At 39.4% G+C, this 23,636-nt stretch overlaps 1 protein-coding gene across 1 annotated transcript in view; it reads left to right on the top strand.

The window, feature by feature from the left end:
* The window catches only part of LOC126191432 (cytoplasmic dynein 1 light intermediate chain 2), a 99,651-nt gene that overhangs the window by 43,021 nt on the left and 32,994 nt on the right, over positions 1-23,636 (top strand). Inside the window, exons 4-8 of the mRNA XM_049932308.1 lie at positions 858-1,088; positions 11,434-11,603; positions 11,689-11,918; positions 20,939-21,050; positions 21,290-21,484. Of these exons, the coding sequence (XP_049788265.1) occupies positions 858-1,088; positions 11,434-11,603; positions 11,689-11,918; positions 20,939-21,050; positions 21,290-21,484 (938 nt within the window). The remainder of the gene's footprint in view (positions 1-857; positions 1,089-11,433; positions 11,604-11,688; positions 11,919-20,938; positions 21,051-21,289; positions 21,485-23,636) is intronic.

Here is a 23,636-nt window from a genome sequence, read left to right as displayed (position 1 = left end):
ATGACTTATTTTATTATATCTGAGGTGAATTTTTACTTGTCAAATGCCAAATGACTTAATTTTAAAATACATTTTGAACACAAGATATGACAAGCAAATGTGTACTCATGGCTTCTAGTATTTTTTCTGCATTTGTTATTTGGTGTACTTGAACCTTTTATAATCTGTGTAATTTCTAGGAGTTTCATCTCCTTAAAAGAAGATAATTTTATAATGGAAGAGATCAGAATGATTCAGTCCTAAGCCACAACACAAGAAGTAAATTTTACAGGAGACCAAAATAAAGATTTGGACAAATTTAAAAATCAAGTAAATAAATTTTAATGATTCAAAGTATGCTTACATTGAAACTTCCTGGCAGATTAAAACTGTGCCGGACTGAGACTCGAACTCGGAACCTTTGCCTTTTGCGGGCAAGTGCTCTACCATCTGAGCTACCCAAGCACGACTCTCACCCCATCCTCACAGCTTTACTTCTGCCAGGACCTCGTCTCCTACCTTCTATGCTTACATTACTGCACCATCTTCTGAAACATAAAGAGACCACATCTGCAGTAGATGCACCTAGCTATACTCAGTTGATACATAGTGAAATCTCATTTCTCGAGACAGGCAGGCTTGTATCATTCTGACCTCTTAAATGGGCAAAACCTAGGTCAATAGTTCTAACAAACCTGTCGTGCAACTGGTTGACTGATTTCACTCCCCCGCCCAGAGTGCCTTATTTTGGTGTTCAAAGAGAGCACTAAATTACAGGATTAATATGTAATATTAATCAAAATACTGCAGCTCATTTTTTAAAATATGTTTGTGATGTGTATTATTGTAATCATCCTTATTGTAAAAATTTGTTTCAGACCACACACGTTTGAGTGTATGGGTCCTGGACGGTGACCCAGCCCACTCTCACCTCCTCCGATTTGCGCTGTCGGAAGAGAGCTTCCCACATACATTAGTCATGTTTGTTGCTGCCATGACTACCCCTTGGGGTATTCTGGAACAGCTGCAGACATGGGCATCTGTACTGCAGGACCACATTGACAAACTGAAGCTCAAAAGGGATGAACTACAAGAGTACAGGCTTAAATGTATGCTACTGAAACACTTATATTTTAAATATATATTAGAATCTTTGAACAGTTTTTTATTAGAGAATTATGCTTTAATTTTGATAGTTGGTTTGAGTTGGCAATGCTGCTAGCATAAAAGGCGAAGTAAACAATAGTAATAGACTTGTTGATATCTTCATCACATTAATAGTATATTTGGTATCATCATACGGGTTTTCATTGTCTTCCAGTATTTTCTGTAGCTTTTATAGTGAGGCAGCAAGAAGAATTAGCTCTACAGTATAACTGCAGATGTGTCAGAGAGAAATGACGATTGTTTATGTAAGTTCTCAAATTCAAATGAAAATGTTGCGAGCTGTATAATTTGAATGTGACAGTTTCTGTTTGTGCCATTGATTACTTTCCTCTATTCAGTTACAGGTAGCTAGGAGCTACAGAAAATGTATTGGGGGGGACAGAAATATGTAAACACAAAAAACAAAACACATTACTGTGCCTAATAAGGTGTGAGAGAACTGTTGGCATTCAATAGAGCTTCCAGTCATCTCAGAATGGATAAATACAGATCCTGTATGGTTTTCAAGGGAATCTTATAACATTCTTCCTGCAAAATAATGGCAAGCGCAGGTAACAATAATGGATGTGGACAGCAGTCATGTATCCTTCTGTCAAAAGTAGACCACAGAGGCTCAGTAATGTAATGTGATGTGGTGACTGGCTGGTGAAATGCCACAATTCATCCTCGAGCGCTTAAAACAAGTCCTCTATGATGCAAGCTGTGTGAACAGGGGCCCTGTCCTCTGTGAACACAGCATCACCATTCAGGAACAAACATTGTTCCATCACAGGGACATGATTAGCCAAAATTGTCATGTAATCCTTGACAGTAATGCAGCCTGAGTGACCATGGAGCCTCTGAAATACCATGATACAGTTGCCCAATTCATCACTAAACCCCCACCATGTTTCACTTATGTGATGTAAAATTAGCCAGGAGTTGGAAACAGTGTGAAACGAGACTCATCCAACCAAATGACATCTTCCATTGCTCCTTAGTCTGGTTGTATGGCACGTTTTCCTGTTAAGGGCATTTGCGTCACTGATGTGTGGTTTCGGAATTCCATCTTGCTCTACAATTCTCAGCTTCTGGAGCTCCCTAGATGTTTTCTTGCTGCTGATAGGGTTTGCAAGTGCAACATTCAGTTCTGCAGTGACTTTTATACACATCATCATCTTATTTTTCGTCGCAATCCTCTTCAGTGACCGCCTGTCACCATCACTCAACAGGCACTTTCGTCCACATTGAGGCTTAGTGGGTGATGTTTTTCTGTTTTCCTAGTATGTGGTATAAATCTTCAATATGGTGTCTCTTGAACAGCAAAACACTTTGGCTGCCTTGGTTATGGAAGCACCCTCAATATGAGCATAAACAATTTGCTCATGTTCAAATTCACTTAACTCCAACATAATGGACTTGCAACCACACAGAATATTGTTCTGACCATGACGTGACACTTGCAATGTATTGAGGACATTGTACGGGTACCATTTGTTATCAAATACAACAGCAAGAGTTGCAGGCTTAGATAGCATCTGTGTGTATGTACAACCATGCATTTCTCGCAGTGTTTCCGTATTTTTCACCAACCCTTGTATGTTGTGCTCTAAAGTTGTAATTAATTTAATAATAATTCCTGCTAGGATAACTGCAGAAAAGTGTTAATAAACAGTTCTTTTGCTTTGGACTAGATGCTTTTAAGAAAGAAATATGTCCAAAGAAGTTGCTTCAGTCGTGTAAGAATTGGCACTCAAGCCTTCAGAGTGACACCATATTGAATGGCAAGCACCAGGATGGAAGCCACATGACATTAATTTATTTACTGCATAACTTCCCGGTTAACTCAACTGAATGCTTGAAATGCTTATGAATATTGATGAAAATGAATGATTAATCATATTTAGTTCTCTGCTGAACATCATTACTTTTGCAATCTACACGTGAAATTTCAAAAGGTTAAAGAATCGGTAATGTTATGAGAAGGAAATTTGCTACTCACCATATAGGGGAGATGCTGAGTCACAGATAGTCACAACGAAAAGACTCTCACAATCATAGCTTTCAGCCGTTAAAGCTTTCCTCAACAATAGACAGACATATGCATGTGCGTGCGCGCGCGCACACACACACACACACACACACACACACACACACACACACACACACGACTGCAGTCTCAGGCAACTGAAACCACATTCCAGCCTGGATTTTCCATTGTTTAATCAGTAATGTTAATCACTTGTTGGAATTGTAACTTGAATGGCCTCTAGTGTATTGCCATTGAAAATTCTCTTTAATAAACATCAGGACTACTGATGAATATTTTGGAAGTTGTGTTTGGGTGGTAAGTGTTTTCATTTCCTTAGTGATGAATCTAATTTATTACTCAGTCTGGTGGATATTTATTAAAAATAACATTGCCGCCTGATACATGTTAAGTCTACGTTATATGTACCATCACATAATCACAAAGAAAGCTGTATTTCAGAAAGTTTGAAACAAGTGTTTTCCACTTAGCATTAGAAACAGCTTGAAAACTTAGACGCAGAAAATGGGAGTAGTTTTCTGTGTGAGAATTGCTAACAATAATTGTAGGAATTGTTAGAAGAAACTTGTTTCCTTTGGAACAAAAATCTTACTAAAGACTAGAATTCTTTCCAGCTTTGCTACAAACATTTCGTCTATATCTACATCTACATCAATACTCCGCAATCCACCTTATGATGGGTGGCGGATGGTTCCCTGTACCGATATTAGTCATTTTCTTTCCTATTCCACTCGCAAATAGAACGAGAGAAAAAGGACTGTGTAGATGCCTCCATATGAGCCCTGATTCCTTGTATTTTGTATTCGTGGTCCATACGCGCAATGTATTTCGATGACTGTAGAATCATTCTGCAGTCAGCTTCAGATGCTGGTTGGCTAAATTTTTTTCAATTGTGTTTCTTGAAAATAATATCACCTTCAATCCAGGGATTCCCATTTGAATTCCTGAAACATGTCCATAACATTTGTGTGTTGTTCGAACCTACCAGTAACAAATCTAGCAGCCCACCTATGTGAATTGCTTCAATGTCTTCCTTTAATTCTACCTGGTATGGATCCCAAACGCTTGAGCAATACTCAAGAAAAGGTCGCACTACCATCCTACATGCAGTCTCCTTTCCCAGAATTCTGGTTGGTGTTTGAAGCCGCTGGATTGAGTTCCGTTTGTCAGGGTTTTTTTTTCCCAACACAGTCATTTTCTTTACTATTTATATTACAATTGATATAATGGGGATACGTGTAATCGGATGAACTTATATTAAATTTACAATGTTATTTGGCAGTCTACTAATTTTTATTATCACAAATAATATAATATTCTTAACTATCGACTAGTAAACGACCAAACGCATAAAGTGATACTGAAAATGTATGCTTGTCTGTGTCTTCGAAACTGTTTGTACTTAATCGAAAGAGAAAGAGAAATTGCTTCTTGGAAGATGCTCTTAAAACACACTCGATACTGCATAAGTTTCTCAGTCTTAAAAAGTTTATTATATTTGAACTGAGAATATGTTCAAGAATTCTGCAGCAGTCTGATATTAGGGGCATTGGTCTGTAATTTTGTGGGTCAGCTGTTTCTGCCTCTGACAGTTCTATGACAAGTGTCTGTAAATGTATGGACTGCTCATGTATTAAAATCGAATGTTGGTGTACATAGTTTTGATGTCTTAACATCGTATTACATGACCTGTGCTGGAAAGATTTAGTAGGTATTGGTAAGGTTTATTAAACATGTTATTAAACATCTTATAGCATTGCATTCTCTCATCTATTCAGCTGATTATGTATGTTGGAGTCTAAATAATTGGTAAATTATTACAGTAGAAAAAATTGTCCTTTGATTATGGTGATTGTATGTAGCCAATCAGTTCAGTTCCACCAGTTATTATTGTCTGATTAATACGCTACCGGCCATTAACATTGATACACCAAGAAGAAATGCAGATGATAAACGGGTATTCATTGCACAAATATATTATACTAGAACTGACATGTGATTACATTTTCACGCAATTTGGGTGCATAGATCCTGAGAAATGAGTACCTAAAACAACCACCTCTGGCCGTAATAACGGCCTTGATAACGCCTGGTCATTGAGTCAAACAGAGCTTGGATGACATGTACAGGTACAGCTGCCCATGCAGCTTCAACACGATACCACAGTTCCTCAAGAGTAGTGACTGGCATATTGTGACGAGCCAGTTGCTCGGCCACCATTGACCAGACGTTTTCAATTGGTGAGAGATCTGAAGAATGTGCAGGCCAGGGCAGCAGTCGAACATTTTCTGTATCCACAAAGGCCCGTACAGGACCTGCAACATGCGGTCGTGCATTATCCTGCTGAAATGTAGGGTTTCACAGGAATCGAATGAAGGGTAGAACCACGGGTCGTAACACACTTGAAATGTAACATTCACAATTCCAAGTGCCGTCAGTGCGAACAAGAGGTGACAGAGACATGTAACTAATGGCACCACATACCATCACACTGAGTGATACGTCAGTATGGCGATGACGACTACACTCTTCCAATGTGCGTTCACCGTGATGTCACCAAACACGGATGCGACCATCACGATGCTGTAAACAGAACCTGGATTCATCCGAAAAAATGACGTTTTGCCATTCGTGCAGCCACGTTTGTCGTTGAGTACACCATCGCAGGCGCTCCTGTCTGTGATGCAGCGTCAAGGGTAACCGTAGCCATGGTCTCCGAGCTGATAGTCCATGCTGCTGCAAATGTCGTCGAACTGTTCGTGCAGATGGTTGTTGTCTTGCAAACATTCCCATCTGTTGACTCAGGGATCGAGACGTGGCTGCACAATCTGTTACAGCCATGTGGATAAGATGCCTGTCATCTCGACTGGTAGTGATAAGAGGCCATTGGGATCCAGCGCGGTGTTCCATATTACCCTCCTGAACACACCGATTCCATATTCTGCTAACAGTGATTGGATCTCGACCAACGCGAGCAGCAATGTCGCGATACGATAAACCAGTCGCAATAGGCTACAGTCCGACCTTTATCAAAGTCGGAAATGTGATGGTACGCATTTCTTCTCCTTACACGAGGCATCACAACAACATTTCACCAGGCAACGCCGGTCAACTGCTGTTTGTGTATGAGAAATCGGTTGGAAACTTTCCTGATGTCAGCACGTTGTAGGTGTCGCCACCGGCGCCAACCTTGTGTGAATGCTCTGAAAAGCTAATCCTTTACATATCACAGCATCTTCTTCCTGTCTGTTAAATTTTGTGTCTGTAGCACGTCATCTTCGTGGTGTAGCAATTTTAATGACCAGTAGTGTATTACGTATTTTATGCTTCACGCTTTGGACCAAATTTCCTCTGATTAGATCTCTCAACATTACTCCCTGACTGTCCACTGCTTCCATTGTGACAGAACAGAGCATCATTTCACTAGCAGTATTAAATAGGATTATGTATAATACATGTGTGCTCCGTTACTGACATTGTGTGCGATAGCCATTTTGTGTATTTTTGTTGCTCGTATTGGTGCAGTTATGTTGTATTGAAAAATGAAATTAGAAGGGCAGACCCAAAGCTCAGGGTCCAAACACAACAAAAAACCTGAACAAGGAATTTTGCTTGAGGGTCAGTCACATTTGTGTGTAACCTGCAGGAATACTTTGACAGGTAAATGGAAAGTGGAAGGAAACCTTCTTACCATTTTCCAAAGTAATCATACCATCAACAGTGGAATGGCCATGGGTTTTATTAGCAAGGAAAATTGTGAAGGAAGGCAATGAAGCAGGGCACTTGTCGTGATACATCAGATAAGAAATGTTTGAAAGTGCATAACAAAACTGGGACCTATCATACTAGGCATGAGTCGTAGAAAGCATCGTGCTTTAATAATTTACTTAACACATTGAATGAGTGTAAACTTTTTAAAGAGTAATGCATCATTGCAGCTTGTTCTCAAGTCTGTTTTAAATACAAAATTATTGCAGGCGATTGATGAAGCAAGCAGGTGATGCTGATGCAGATTTTACAAGTGATGGTGGACATTAACTCAAAACATAGTTTGAATTGGTGAAATATGTTTATTGGCAGTCATACCATTACAGAAGGTTGGATAGATGACAAAGAAGATGTGACCTACCCCCCCCCCCCCCCTCCCCTTCCTTTTGCAAAGTGGTAGAGTATTCTCTGTCTGACACATCAAAAGGACATTGGAGTTGTTGTTGTGGTCTTCAGTCCTGAGACTGGTTTGATGCAGCTCTCCATGCTACTCTATCCTGTGCAAGCTTCTTCATCTCCCAGTACCTACTGCAACCTACATCCTTCTGAATCTGCTTAGTGTATTCATCTCTTGGTCTCCCCCTACGATTTTTACCCTCCACGCTGCCCTCCAATACTAAATTGGTGATCCCTTGATGCCTCAGAACATGTCCTACCAACCGATCCCTTCTTCTAGTCAAGTTGTGCCACAAACTTCTCTTCTCCCCAATCCTATTCAATACTTCCTCATTAGTTATGTGATCTACCCATCTAATCTTCAGCATTCTTCTGTAGCACCACATTTCGAAAGCTTCTATTCTCTTCTTGTCCAAACTATTTACCGTCCATGTTTCACTTCCATACATGGCTACACTCCATACAAATACTTTCAGAAATGACTTCCTGACACTTAAATCTATACTCGATGTTAACAAATTTCTCTTCTTCAGAAACGCTTTCCTTGCCATTGCCAGTCTACATTTTATATCCTCTCTACTTCGACCATCATCAGTTATTTTGCTCCCCAAATAGCAAAACTCCTTTACTACTTTAAGTGTCTCATTTCCTAATCTAATACCCTCAACATCACCCGACTTAATTCGACCACATTCCATTATCCTCGTTTTGCTTTTGTTGATGTTCATCTTATATCCTCCCTTCAAGACACTATCCATTCCGTTCAACTGCTCTTCCAAGTCCTTTGCTGTCTCTGACAGAATTACAATGTCATCGGCGAACCTCAACGTTTTTATTTCTTCTCCATGGATTTTAATACCTACTCCGAATTTTTCTTTTGTTTCCTTTACTGCTTGCTCAATATACAGATTGAATAGCATCGGGGAGAGGCTACAACCCTGTCTTACTCCCTTCCCAACCACTGCTTTTCTTTCATGCCCCTCTACTCTTATAACTGCCATCTGGTTTCTGTACAAACTGTAAGTAGCCTTTCGCTCCCTGTATTTTACCCCTGCCACCTGTAGAATTTGAAAGACAGTATTCCAGTCAACATTGTCAAAAGCTTTCTCTAAGTCTACAAATGCTAGGAACGTAGGTTTGCCTTTTCTTAATCTTTCTTCTAAGATAAGTCGTAAGGCCAGTATTGCCTCACGTGTTCCAACATTTCTACGGAATCCAAAGTGATCTTCCCCGAGTTCGGCTTCTACTAGTTTTTCCATTCATCTGTAAAGAATTCGTGTTAGTATTTTGCAGCTGTGGCTTATTAAACTGATTGTTCGGTAATTTTCACATCTGTCCACTCCTGCTTTCTTTGGGATTGGAATTATTATATTCTTCTTGAAGTCTGAGGGTATTTCGCCTGTTTCATACATCTTGCTCACCAGATGGTAGAGTTTTGTCAGGACTGGCTCTCCCAAGGCCGTCAGTAGTTCCAATGGAATGTTGTCTACTCCGGGGGCCTTGTTTCGACTCAGGTCTTTCAGTGCTGACATTGGAGTAACGTGAGGAAATATATCATGGCACATTCTTAACCCTCCTACTACAGAGATTTTTTTCATCTCTCTGAACACCACTGGGGTATATAGACCCTAGTTAACACTGGATATGAAACCAAACAAAACATCATTGGATACAATTGACTCAGAGAAAATAAACCACATTTGGGGAAAAAAAAGCTTTTTAAAAAAAGGGAGCTATGATTTTATAATGTTATGTTGACCCCTGTGGTACTAGGAAGGGTGGAACAACAGCTGATCTGAGAAACACTAACAGTGGTACATAAATAAACAGAAAATAATGTTTTCATTGTTGCAGGTGTTACATAGAACAGCTGTTCAACACATCATTTACCATTCTATTTTCATAAATGTTACATTCAAGAAACATGAAATTTAAGGTGGGATCATATTGAACCCAGCAGTGCTTAGTGCAAAAACCATGAATAAATTTTAAATTGAGGTTGTAAATATAAAAATGAACAAAACATAACTGGATACAATTGATTCAGAGTGAGAAAGTCATGTATTTTGAAAACAAGGAAGGTATATACACTGTGTGATCAGAAGTATCTGGACATCCCCAAAAATATACGTTTTTCGTATTAGGTGCATTGTGCTGCAACCTACTGCCAGGTACTCCCTATCAGCGATCTCAGTCATTAAGCTACGTGACAGAGCAAATGGGGCACTCAGCAGAACTCCGAACGTGGTCAGGTGATTGGGTGTCACTTGTGTCATACGTTGGTATGCGAGATTTCCGCACTCCTAAACATCCATAGGTCCACTGTTTACGATGTGATAGTGAAGTGGAAATGTGAAGGGACATGTACAGCTCAAAAGTGTACAGCCCCCCATTTGTCGAATGACAGAGACCACCGACATTGGAAGAGCTTTGTAATGTGTAATATGCAGACATCTATCCAGACCATCACCCAGGAATTCCATACTGCATCAGGATCCACTGCAAGTACTATGACAGTTAGGTGGGAGGTAAGAAAACTTGGATTTTATGGTCGAGCGGCTGCTCATAAGCCACACATCACACCAGTAAATGCCAAACGATGTCTCGCTTGGTGTCAGGAGTGTAAACACTGGACGATTGAACGGTGGAAAACATTGTGTGGAATGACTAATCACAGTACACAGTGTGGCGATCCGATTGCAGGGTGTGGGTATGGCGAATGCCCAGTGAAAGTCCTCTGCCAGCATGTGTAGTGCCAACAGTAAAATTTGGAGGTGGTGGTGTTAATGATGGAGAGGCTTGCACCTTTTGTTGCTTTGCATGGCACTATCACAGCACAGGCTTGCATTGATGTTTTAAGCACCTTCTTGCTTCCCACTGTTGAAGAGCAATTCGGGGATGGCGATTGCATCTTTTAACACGATCGAGCACCTGTTCATAATGCACGGCCTGTGGCGGAGTGGTTGCACAACAGTAACATCCATGTAATGGCCTGGCCTGCACGAAGTCTGGACCTGAACCCTATAGAACACCTTTGGGATGTTTTGGAATGCCGACTTTGTGCCAGACCTCACTGACCTACATCAGTATCTCTCCTCAGTGCAACACTCTGTGAAGAGTGGGCTGCCATTTCCCAAGAAACTTTCCAGCACCTGATTGAACATATGCCTGCGAGAGTGAAGCTGTCATCAGGGCTAAGGGTAGACCAACACCATATTGAATTCCAGCATTACTGATGGAGGGCGCCATGAACTTGTAAGTCATTTTCAGCCAGGTGTCCAGATACTTTTGATCACATAGTGTCTATCCAGTGTGCTTATGGGGCCGTATTGACCCCAGTGGCACTTGGAGGGTTAAATTGGTTTGAAAATTCTTTGCCTCCAGGTTTAGAAAATCTGTTAGTAATTGTTCTTAATAATGCTTCATATCACCCTGTTACAAAGAATAAGGTTATAGTAGTGTAACAGTGGCTGGACATTGCTGACACCAGTTTTCTCTAATGTGCAGCACGGTTCTGGTTATGTTAGGGCAAGTGTTCAAATTAATTGCTACAAAATACATTGTGTGCCTGTTATTCTTTCATTGGCAATGTAAAATCAACTGCCAACCCACTGAACCTGTGTTGCCCATAGCTGCACAGCTGCTGACAGCTGATGTGACATTCACATAGTGCCATGTGACAAATGTCAAATAACAAGTAGATTTAATTAGAGTGTAGATAGTGATGATCAGTTCTATGGTGAAAGGAACTTTGACTGACCCTAATAACTGTCTGGGTTACTAGTGATTCGCAAACCACATTTGACTGCAACAAACTCTTCCTCTCATGGGATTGTGCATTCAGAATGATTTATCACCTGACTGCTTGTTACCAGCTTTTTTTCCCATGAAAAGGTATTAATACAAATGCTGTATAATTATATTCTGGTTTTCATTAACTTCTTGTCTAACAGAAGGCACACAGCATGCAATTCCTGAATATGAGCATGAAAATGTCTGAATAATTAAAAATGTATTAAGATCTGAATTTTGCTGTATTGTTTCAGACAGATCTGTGGTTCGTTGTAACTCTGTCCTTCAATATGTAATTTCAGATGTGAAGAAATGGCAGGATTATGTGGAACCTGGTGATGAGCTCGAACAAGGGTCCCCAATGAAAAGAACTTCTCGAAATCTGGAGGAAGACGCAAATGATATATTACCCTTGGGTGAAGGAGTCCTCACCCGGAATCTTGGTTTAGATGTTGTAGTTGTTATTACAAAGGTAAAAGAATGCATTTCTTCCTGCTTAATATTTTTAATTGAAGCCTGTATTTTTATAGCAATTGGAACTTTCCATTTTCCTGCAGACGGATTATATGACTACACTAGAAAAAGATTTTGATTACCGGGATGAGCACTTTGATTTTATGCAGCAGTGGATCCGACGGTTTTGTCTACAGCATGGTGCAGCTCTATTTTACACATCAGCTAAAGAAGATAAAAATTGTGATTTGCTTTATAAATATCTCACACACAGAATTTATGGATTTCCATTTCGCACTCCAGCTCTTGTTGTGGAGAAAGATGCAGTATTAATGTAAGTACCAATGAAACCATTTATATGAGGGTGTGTTGAAAAGTAAAGCCTCCAAATTTTTTGTGTGAAAACTCATAAGGCTTTTCCAATAAAACAATGTTGTTAACGTTCTACATCTTTGTTCTTCATATCTACATATTTATTTCTCAACGTAGCTACCCTGGTGACAGGTGCATTTCTCCCATTGAGACCAGTTTGCTGATACTGTCACTGTAGAATGTTTGACTTTGTTGATCAAGCCACTACTTCACATCTGCTTTCAGCACATCATCACTATCAAAGTGAAGTCCTTGAAGGTGGTCTTATAAGTTTTGGAAACCGATATAAATCAGATGGGGCCAAGTTGGGGCTTTGAGGATGATCAGTGACAATGAACTCAGGGCGCCACATTGTTGACAATGGCACAGTACTTGTATGCGGTTTTGCATTCTCACGCTGAAGGTGGTGATGTTCCATGTGTGTTTGGACAAACTCTTTGAATCTGTGTGATCATTTTTCTCACACACTGACATACACCATCATGTTACGTATTACAACTTGGAGCCCTCCAGTAGCAGAGGGTTGCGCTTTACGTCAACGAAGCAGGAAATTAACCAAGTAATATGCATGACATGTAATACCTCTACCATTATTGAAAACCAAATAAAATATGTGGAAGCGTTACTTTTCATCATGCCCTCCTATGTTTTTGTCAGTCATTATTGAAGCTGAATGCCATGTTTTCATTCTGAATTATATATAGGCACAAAACAAATACTGCTGTTGATATTGTTACTTTGAAAACATTTATGTGCAGCATTTGTGGAATATTATTAGATTTTAATGCATGCATGTATGGAATAATTGTGGACACCTACTCAAAGATAGAATACACCTCAAATATGTTTTGATTAGTAATATTAGGCAGGGATTGAAAAGAACGTAAAAGTTTTGAGCAAACAGTAATAGCAGTGTGGCACAGAATGGGGAACTAAGTAAAACTATTCATAAATATCTTTGAAAGTGTGTGAGAAGTTACAATGAAAATTATTTAAGAGAAACAATGGAAAAAAAGAAAAAGCAGCAATTAGTGTAGGGTAGACATAACATTTCATTGTACAAGGATAATTACAGTCATTGAAAGCTTCAGTGAGATCCTCAGTATATTTCTAGAGGGATTGCTTGTCACTGCAGATGCAACGACCACAGTTGGCTAGGCTGTACGGAAGGGTCTTCTTGGTGTGGAATGAGTGGCAGCTGTCAAAGTGGAGGTATTGCTGGCGGTTAGTAGGTTTGATATGGACAGAGGTACTGATGTAACCATTTCGAGTTGGACTTTATTGACATAAAGTACCTGCCTAAAAAATTAACATTGTATTTATTCTAAATTTGTCATTTATTATCTAATTTTGGATAACACAAGGATAAATGATTTAAATGAAAAGAAATGGATTACATTAATTTGTGGTCCACGTTTGTTTTCTACATTTGTCACTTACTTACCCTGTCATCTGTGGCATCACTATTTTAATCCTCATCCTAATAGCACAGCTGTGAAATATATATCTTTGTTGTCATAAATATTTGTTTCTTCTGAATATGTCATTAGTTCTGAGGTTGTTTTCTTGTGGGACCTGAGAACACAGCTGTTTTTATCTAAATACATATTGGATTTCGCTTCTATACTGCTTGAAAATGTTAAGTCTCTAGCTTCCAACCACATCATCTGCCTGCCGCTCTCTCATTGGCTGCGTAGAATCAGCAGCCGATGCACCCCATCGTACATCACGGTGAATGTTGACAACATTGCAGACACAGAAGTACGCCACTGGCCCCTATCAAGACTTTTATTGCCTCCTGCAGAAATGAATGCTGTTGTTCAGTATTTATCCAATTTTAAAGTCAGTTCAATTCAAACTACAAATGGATTCAGGTGAACTTCAGTTTATACATGGTAGATGTTCCTAAAATGCCAAAGTACGTGGTATAGATTCCCACGGTTGGCAACGTGACTTAGTTTGCTACCCACGAACTCCTACTCTCCCTGCAGTCAACTTGTTCTCAGCCAAGCTGTCATCACTGTACCGCCTTCAACCTTTCTGTAGTATTGTGAAAAATCTTCTAGTGTGCAAGTCGTATGTAACAACAGCAACTAATACATAAATAAAAGATAAGTCACTATTCACTCCATTTCTCAACCTCACTCATTGTACCATTTACTGATCCCTATTCGTACTATTTCCATGACCGGTTGTGCCGCTGTAATTTATTCTTGTAGCAGCTATTATATTTTAATGGTTTATTTCATTTGTCAGTATTTCATTCTGGATTAATTTTCCTTCTTGTTCCATCTGAATGTCACCACCATGTTCTAAAGTTTATTAAAAGCTGGTAATGTTTTTACCGGTATTCTAATATGCGAGCAGTGACTGAATTTCTCATTTGCAACCCTTTTAGTCAAATCATTGCACTCTCTCATAATCATATAAAATATTTGAGTTCAGAATCGAGTAATGTTTTTTGAGGGACAACATTCTGCTTTTGAATATTACCTTCACTTAAAAAGCAGCATTATTGTGTAAATGGTTTCCACACATGTATGAGAACTTTTATTGCAAACCTGTTCAAATACAACAATAGTTTGTAAGATGACAGAATTTAGTGATTTCCTCCTGTATGAGGGTGTGGGTTGGTATTCCATATGCGGATGATATGGTGTTATTGGCAGAGAGTGAAAAAACTATAAATTGAATACTAAAAAAATTAAATAAGACCTGTGAGGAATTCAGAATGAGAATTCATAAGAAAAAGACGAAATGTATAGTGATAAGTGCAATAAAGGTAAGAATGGCTATAAAGTTAGAACAGGAAGTGCCTTCAAATATCTGGGAAGCATAATTACTTAAGGCATGAAGTGTTATAAAGAGGTGGAAACATGGACAGCCATTGGCAAGAAAGCATTTAATAAGAGGAGGCAATTCTATGTGGGTGAGTGGACAAGGACCTGAGGAAGAGATTGGTGAAGTTTTATACACTGGTCAGCCAGAATATTACCACCAACTACCTAACAGCCACTTTGTTCACCTTTGGCATGAATGACAGTGGCGATGTGTCGTGGCATAGAAGCAATGGAGCTTTGGTAGGTCGCTGGATGGAGCTCGCACCACATCTGCATACACAAGTCACCTAATTCTTGTAAATTCTGGGGAGGGGGGGGGGGGGGCGGCGATGAACTCTGACGCCATGTTCAGTCACATCCCAGGTGTGTTAGATTGGGTTCAAATCTGGCAAGTTGGGGGGCCAGCATGTTGGAACTTGCCACTGTGTCCCTTGAACCACTTCCATATTACACTCCTGGCCTTGTGACATGGCACATGAATACTCCCCAGAGCATGTTGCAGTCATCAGCTTGTTCCCGTCCCTGGTGTCAAGGAGCTATTCCCCTAGAAGATGACAGATTTGCACCCTCCCTTCAGTATGATGGAGTTATTGGGTGGTTCATCAGACCATGCAATACTCTGTCACTGTGCCAGTGTCCAGTGGCAATGGCTATGTGCCCATTTCAGTCGTAGTCGCCAATGTTGTTGGGTTAACATTGGCACATACGTGGGTCGTCTGCTGCAGAGGCCCATCATTAGGAGTGTTCAGTACACTGTGTATTCAGACACACATGTACTCTGCCCACCACTAAAGTATGATGTTAATTCTGCCACAGTTTGCCACATGTCCGATTTTACCAGTCTGCCCAGCCTGTGATGTCAGACGTGTGTAACGAGGAGTGGCCGCCCTACCCCACGATGTCTGGACATAGTTTCAACTTGGTTTCACCATGTGTTGAAGACACTAACTAAAACACTCCTCAAACACATGACAAATCGTGCAGTTTTCGAAATGCTGTGCTGAGCCTCAGGGCCATCACAATCTGCCCTCGGTCAAACTCAAATAGACAGCACGGCTCCCCACTCCATACACACAGCATGCTGACTGATACTATATGCCTCATGCCTGTGTCTGACTGTTAGTCATTCTTCACCAGGTGATGCTGCTATCGTGTGGACGGGTTTGTGTAGGTAGTTGGTCTGTGGTCATAATGTTCTGCCTGGTCCGTGTATGGAGTGTGGAATTATATGGAGCTGAGACATGGACACCGAGGAAAGAGGAAGAAAGAATAGAAGCATTTGAGATGTGGATTTGGATATCAGAAGGGATAAGATGGGTAGAGAGGAGGAAGAGAGAGCAATTTGGAAGATAATCAGAAAGAGGAAACACAATTGTCTTGGGCATTAGATGAGAAGAGAGTTTTTACTGATTGGTCCTGTGGATGGACCAGTGAATGACAGAAGATGATGCAGAAGATACCAGATGCTGTGGGAATATAAGATTAGGTAGCAAATGTCAGGAGTACATGGAGAGCTACATATTAATTAATAAAATCAGAAAATCAGAAACCCCTTATGTCCAGTACCACAAATGTTTCAAAAGAAGCAAAAGTGTAATTATCAGAAGAACCAACAATTGAAAGTTGCTGAGAAATATCCCACATTTTCTACTGGTATGTTATTCTAGCCCCAAAAGGTATATATATTTGGGGAAAATGTCCTTCCCCTTTTGGTTTGTTTATTTTCTGTTTTTTTAGTCTTGTTTCCTTCATAATATTACAGTTATGTTTGCTGTGAATGCCTTTCCTTATCTTTCTAGGTGGTTCTACATAAGTGATATTAGAAATGCCTTAGCAATGCAGAAGTAATAGTTAAACAATGTAATAATGTGATGAAAACTGAGTATAATATTAGTTGCACTACAGTCATATAATATTTATGTATATTATTGGCTGTCAGTCCATTAAGTAGACACAAAATATTTGTGTTTCAATCAATGTCACTACCATCAAAGATACATAATCTGCCATTCTCATTTTGCTAAAAATGTGGACATCAGAGATTTCTGATTTTCTCAGTTCATATGAAGACCTGCCCTAGGGCATTACACTACTGATGACGATTTGTGAACTCCAGAAAGGCCCTCAGATTGGTGATTAAAGGGAATTGCAGAATGAATAGAAAACTAACTTTAAAGCTTTCCAGTGGCTACCAACTATAGATAGCAAACAACACAGTTTTTCATGTACCTAACATGTCAGAAATAAGGCTATTTCCAAACTCACTCTTTATAGTTCACCAATGGACAACTCCTTGTGTCACTTCTGGTTTCACAGTTTCAATCATTTGAAAGAATGTTGTCTGTTTTAATGCTGGGGACAAACTTAAAACAATCAATAACAAGCAGAAAGTCTTCTTGGAGTGTGCAAACATAAGTTAATGAAAATTACATTCTGGAAGTAATGCCAGGCAAGATTTTATCGAGGCATTTGTAGTATGGAGAAAGGGTTGGCAAATAATTGTCCTTCACAAGAAAGAGGAGAAAGACATTAACTAGATACATTCAAAGGTCTCAAAGTATGAAGAACAGATAGAAATATAACAAGTAGACAGGTTCCTGTGAAGACACTGTGCTTGGTCAGTGAGAAGATAGGAATCTGTCAGACATGAGTTCTCTGCTGCACCAAGGGGCGACTTTGATGTTTCTGGGCACTACATTTCTCATACTCACGATAAGTGTTTATACTTTTTAGCTCTGATACATTTTGAAGCTACTATTGCTCTTATTAATCGAGCAACTATATAGTAACAAGGTTAAAGATAGAATTATACTGCTCAGATCAGCAGGAAATTGGACGATTGGCTGTAGAACCACTTGCTGTTTCATTTGTTTACGTTTAAAATGGATATCTGATTAACGGCCATTGCAGTGTACCACTTGTGATACATTACGCAAATTAATACATAATGTTGATACTACATTAAATGCTATGAGCACAGGATATTTAATCTGTGGATGCTAAGATGCAGTGTGGAGCAGGTATCTTCTCACTGCATTTGTCTTAAAATCCTGCAGTTTAGCTTTCCTGTGTACACATCTGATCCTCTTGTATAAGAGAGAGAGTTTTTTGTTAATTTGTTATGAGGTAATGAGCATAATTGTATAAAAACTTGTAGGAGGTATTTGGTATTACCTCCAATAAAATGAATATATTGACACACATTTAGGTTACTTCTGTTGGTATGTTGTTTTGTGTGTTAGGGCCCGTAGCTTATTTGCAACATTGAAGCAGTAACTAGGGAACTATTCAAAAGAACAGTAACAGAACTGTCGGGAGTTGGACTATTCATTGTAGCTGTGGATTGTGACATGAGAGCCAGAAATTTGAGAGCGTGGGAACAACTAGGGTTGCACACAGATAAAATGCATGTCCCAAACTCTGCAGAACATGACAGGATAGTTCGGAAATTCTGTAATGTACTGATTTTGAGAATTGCATAAGAAACCATTTACTACACGCAGGACTTATTTTGTCAAATGTCATAACTGTGACAAAGAAGTTAAAGATCTGCTGGAGCATGATAAGAGTGGTCTTCCAGCTATGTTTCTTATTGCAAAGGAACAGTTGAATATTACTGGATGCACACCGCAAAGGGTGAGAGTGACATCGCAGTTATATTCGGATTGCAGTACGCAAGCTGTGTAACATATGCTGAAGAAAATGTGAAGTAATTTTGTGTAACTAGTAAGCAATATGCTTAACTGGAGATAGTATGAAGATGAGAAGACTTTCCTGAGAAACCACATTTGATCTGAACCTGAAAAACAGAGAATGGTGTAAAGTTTGTTTGGCTGTGATTGTATGAAAAAGAGCAGATCTAGCATTTTGGAAAGTATTCTTGAAGTCCGTGAAATGTCATTGTCATATTAGCAGTATAAGAAATACAGGAGAGTCCCATAAATTGACTGCTAGATTGAACCAAGACTGTCTACAGAATAACTTACTAATATTTCTGAATTCATTATAGATTCAGTACTGATTACAGGGTCAGATTCACTTTTTTTGGAGATAATGAAAATAGTTATTATGCCATTTTTTGACACAGATCTGATGTTGAAGCAATGCCCTCTTACTGTGATGATCGTAAGCACATGCTTATGGAACCACAGTAATATACTATTAATAATTACAAAACAGGTCACTTGTAATGCTAACAAAGCATAGATTCATAACAAAATGAGATTTCCAGAATGAGATTTTCACTCTGCAGTGGAGTGTGCGCTGATATGAAACTTGCCCGCAAAAGGCAAAGGTCCCGAGTTCAAGTCTCTGTCGGGCACACAGTTTTAATCTGCCAGGAAGTTTCAAAATGAGATTTACTTAAAATCTTTGCTTATGTTTCTTTAAGACAATTAACAAATTGATTCATCCCATTATCTCCTACATTGCTAGAATTTACAACAGCATTGGGAATTTGTGTCTCAGTTAAATATTTTTTGTGAAGGTGCAGTGTTTGGTTTCTGTATCTAGAGGCAGACCAAACAGATCCTTTTTCAAAGATCCCACTTGTAATTCTTAGTGAGGAAATATGATGTACACGTCCTTTGCATTACAAGCATTAATTTTATCCATTCATTTGCACTGAGATTCTGACATGTGCTTAGCCATTACTTTTTCGTGAACCATGAAACGTAACATCCCAAGTGTATTGAGCAATGGCACAACTACACTTGTTCTTATTTATTTCATAAGCAAATCATTTTGACTAGAAAAATAGCAATGACAACGCACACTACAGCACTACCCACACACAAAACTAATACTGCTCAGAGACTAGAGCTAATGACAATGTCCAATCACCCACTCTCTCTGCCGAGAGTTCACAGCAGACAGCCCTGGCTAATGCAGTTTCATGGGGTGCTGGTGTATATCACCCTGTGAGGTTCCTACCTTCAGTGTACAGCAAGATACTCACTAAATTTATCAACACCACCATCAGAAAACTATATTTTAATAAGTTAAAGGAATGGGTTGGATCTGGATATGGATACAGCACAATGGGCCATTTGTAAATCATGAATGAAATTGTGGAATAGAGCAAGCAGTATCAATAGTCTTATGTCTGAGATTCACAGAAAGCTTTTGACTCAGATTCACAAAATGCGTACAGACAGTTTTTGAAATTGGAGGTACTGATTTAACCTATTTTAATATAGTGAAGATGTCTATACCAATTCAAAAGTTTCAGTTTACTTCATTCAAGATAAAGGAGGAACCAGGTAAAGAAATGACATATTACCAAAACTATTATTTGCTTAAAAGGAAATTCTCAGAACTTTAAATTGGGAAAACAAAGAAGAAAACATATAATGGAGCAAGTCTGAACCACATTTGTTTCATTGTTGACATTGTAACGTCCACATAAACTTAAGCAAGTGGGAGAATTTAATAGGCAACATTTGGAGCAGATCTGGAAATCAAGTATAATAAGACTAAAATAATGTACAGTGACCATATTGAACAGAAAATTGTACGAATTAATCGTGAAGTGATTGAACCAGTTTAGGTTTGTATCGACAGTGGTTTAAGACAATGGCAGATTGATAACAAAATAAGTAGTTGGTAAACTAGATAGGATTTTCAGACACATGTATTCAGGTAGAAATTGCAGCAAAATGCTTTACAATCTTTCAGTATGATTTATGTAGCTAGCTTCTAATCATTACAATCCCAGCGATTAGCTGCTTGTAGTCCAGAAAATTTATTCCTGTGATTGCTCACCACTTGGTGATACCCCAGCAGGGGCAGGATAATGGGCTGTGTGAAAAGATTATAAAGAGATAAGTTGTAGATTCCACCAAAGTAAATTGCTACTATGCAACAGGCGGTATTCAGTATCTAAAACGTATAAGGTTATTTTGATAAATAGAAAAAAAATACCATTGCAAGTAAAATGGACAGTATAAGTTATTATTTAACACTTTGGAATCATGTTTCTGCAATAATAAGTAAGTTTCCTTCACACACTCAAACTGTTATAAACTAAAAGATTGCGCTAGACATAGTTAGTTTCTTCCTTGCTTACAAACAGAACTATTATTTGTAGTTTGATGGCAGTTGCTGTATAATTATTAATTTCAAATTTTTGTTTTCCACATAGACCTTCAGGTTGGGACAACATGAAAAAAATAAGTATTCTTTACGAAAACATGCAGAGCATGAAACCTGATGATTATTACCGAGATGTTATTGTGCAACCAGTTATTAGAAAGGTATGTTTTATTTGAAGAAAAATAACTCCTCTTGATATCTCTTAGCCAGAAAATCATAAGCTTGCTTTGTGTAAGTATCTCACTGAGAATTAGGCATTCAAAGCTTAAGAATACTTCTTGTCCACATTCATTTTTTATTTTATTATACAGATGGAATAATACTTAAAAATTCTCGTGCTCTTTACTGTTTTGGTATTTTGACTTAAGATGTTAGCTTACTGTTCCTTAAATTTTTGAAGCCTGTCCAAAGAGAATGCGAAATGCAAGCAGAAGATGAACAGTATTTCTTATCCAAGCAACTCCAGCTTCTGCAGCAAGGTGGACCTGCAAATGCAAGGCAAGAGTCTCCGCTTAGGACTGCAGTGCAGAAAACTGGAGACAGAAGAGTTACAGGATCACCTGGTATTCAGGGGCAGTTAGGTTCACCAAAGAAGGTAAATATCTATTTATAAAATAGTTCATATAAAAAGTGTACTCTCAAAGCGGCAGCAAGGGAACACACACACACACACACACACACACACACACACACACACACACACACACAAAATGATTAAAGTTTTACAAGCTTTTGGGGCCAATGGCGCCTTCGTCTGGTGGAAGAGTTGAAGGGGAAGGGGGGGGGGGTGAAGGAAAAGGATTGTAGAGTTTTAGGGTAAGTGGTACAGTTTGATGCCATCTCTGTCTGTACCAATACCACCCCCCCCCCCCCCCCCCCCCCCCAAAAATACATGGCCTGTGCTGCTGAACATTTCCTTAGTCAATGTCGATCTGTCTCCTAGCCTATGATGTCCTTCTTGCTCACCTTAATCAATTTTATACTTACCAACAATTACTTCACCTTTGAAGGGCAGACATACTAACAGATCAGGGGTATGGTCATGGGAACCAGGATGGCACCTTCCTATGTCAGCCTTTTCACGGGTCACTTGGAGGAGGTGGGTATCCATAATTCTTCAGCCTCTGGTTTGGTTTAGATACATTGATGACATCTTTGCCGTATGGACTCATGGTGAGGCTGGCCTGCTAAAATTCCTGGAATCTCTAAATACCTTCTCCCAATTAAATTTCACATGGTCCTATTCAGAATCCCATGCCACTTTCCTTGCTGTTGAGCTCGTCCTCACTGAAGGCCAGCTACACATTTGTCCCCATCAAATCCACTAACAAACAACAGTACTTAAATTTTGACAGTTGCCATCATTTCCATGTCAAACAGCCTCCCATACAGCCTTGGCATTTGAGGCAAACATCTCTGTTCAGATGCAGACTCTTAACAAAATTATACTACCACTCTCACATCAGCCTTCACTGGATATTGTCCCAACAGCCTAATTCAAAAGCAGAACTCCTGAGCCATCACATCCAATCCTGGTACTATTGATCCCTAAAAAAAAAAAAAAAAACAACTTCGTAGCACACCACTTGTCACCCCGTATTATCCTGGTCTTGAATGTGTCAATCAGCTACTTTGACAAGGCCATGACTTCCTAAAATCATGCCCTGAAATGAGATCCATTCTGTTTAAGATTTTGCCCATCACACCTAGAATAGCTTTTCGTTGCTGCCCAATCTCTGCAATATCAGACCTTATGTTCCTTCTGCACCCATCTCCCTACCCTGTAGCTCCTACCCCTGTGACCATCCCCAGAGTAAGATTTGCACTATACACCCTCCTACCACCCTCCTACCGCCACCTATTACAGCCCTGTAAGTGGCACAACATATACTATCAAAGGGAGAGGAACCTGTGAAACGACAAGTCATATACCAGCTGTTACGCAAAAGCTGGTCAGCCTTTTATATCGGTGTGACTAACAGCCAGTTATCAGTCAGGATGAGTGGGCATAGGCAAAGGGTGTATACAGGCAACAAACAATATCCTGTTGCAGAAAATGCTGTACAGCATGACAGTCATGACCTCGGTGCCTGTTTCACCACACACGTCATCTCCCTATGTAGGTCGGTGTCAACAAAATATTTTCGCATTCAGAGGAGAAAGTTGGTGATTGGAATTCACTCCATTTTAGGTTCCTGCATCTTTCATTTTCTAACTTGCCTATGTTTCACCGTCCCCGGTCCCACTTCTATTACATACAATGCATTTAGCTTTTTACTCTTGTTAACTTGTGCTCAATGTTTTAGTAGTAATCTCTGTCTTACATATTACACTGTCTTCCACCTTTAAGCTCTGGGTTTTCAGATCTCATCCGGCTAACAATCAGTCTTTCCTTCTCATCCCATCCGGCAAGTCTCCCCTGGCCCGAGATACTGGGTGACTTTTCTAAACTTTACCCCTTTCCCTAAACCTATCCAGTCCTTTCCTTTCAGCCCTCTTCCTTCCCCTTCAACTCTTCCAATGGCTCTGAAAGCTTGTAAAAGTTAAATCCTTTTGTGTGTGTGTTCCCCTGCTGCTGCTGCTTGGTGAGTAGATTTTTTAAATCTATCCATTTACATTATGTTACCAATAATTGGTTATTTTCATTGTTACATAAAATTGTTCAGATTTATTAGTGTGAAGTATGAGAACTATTTGATAAGAGTTGATGTTCTTATACTTAGGGAAATTTAATGTAGGCCTACAAA

The sequence above is a fragment of the Schistocerca cancellata genome, chromosome 6 (assembly GCF_023864275.1).
Source record: "Schistocerca cancellata isolate TAMUIC-IGC-003103 chromosome 6, iqSchCanc2.1, whole genome shotgun sequence".
NCBI classification, from domain to species: domain Eukaryota; kingdom Metazoa; phylum Arthropoda; class Insecta; order Orthoptera; family Acrididae; genus Schistocerca; species Schistocerca cancellata.
The sequence above is the reverse complement of the archived record's forward strand: the minus strand, read 5'-3'. Positions and strand labels throughout refer to the sequence as shown.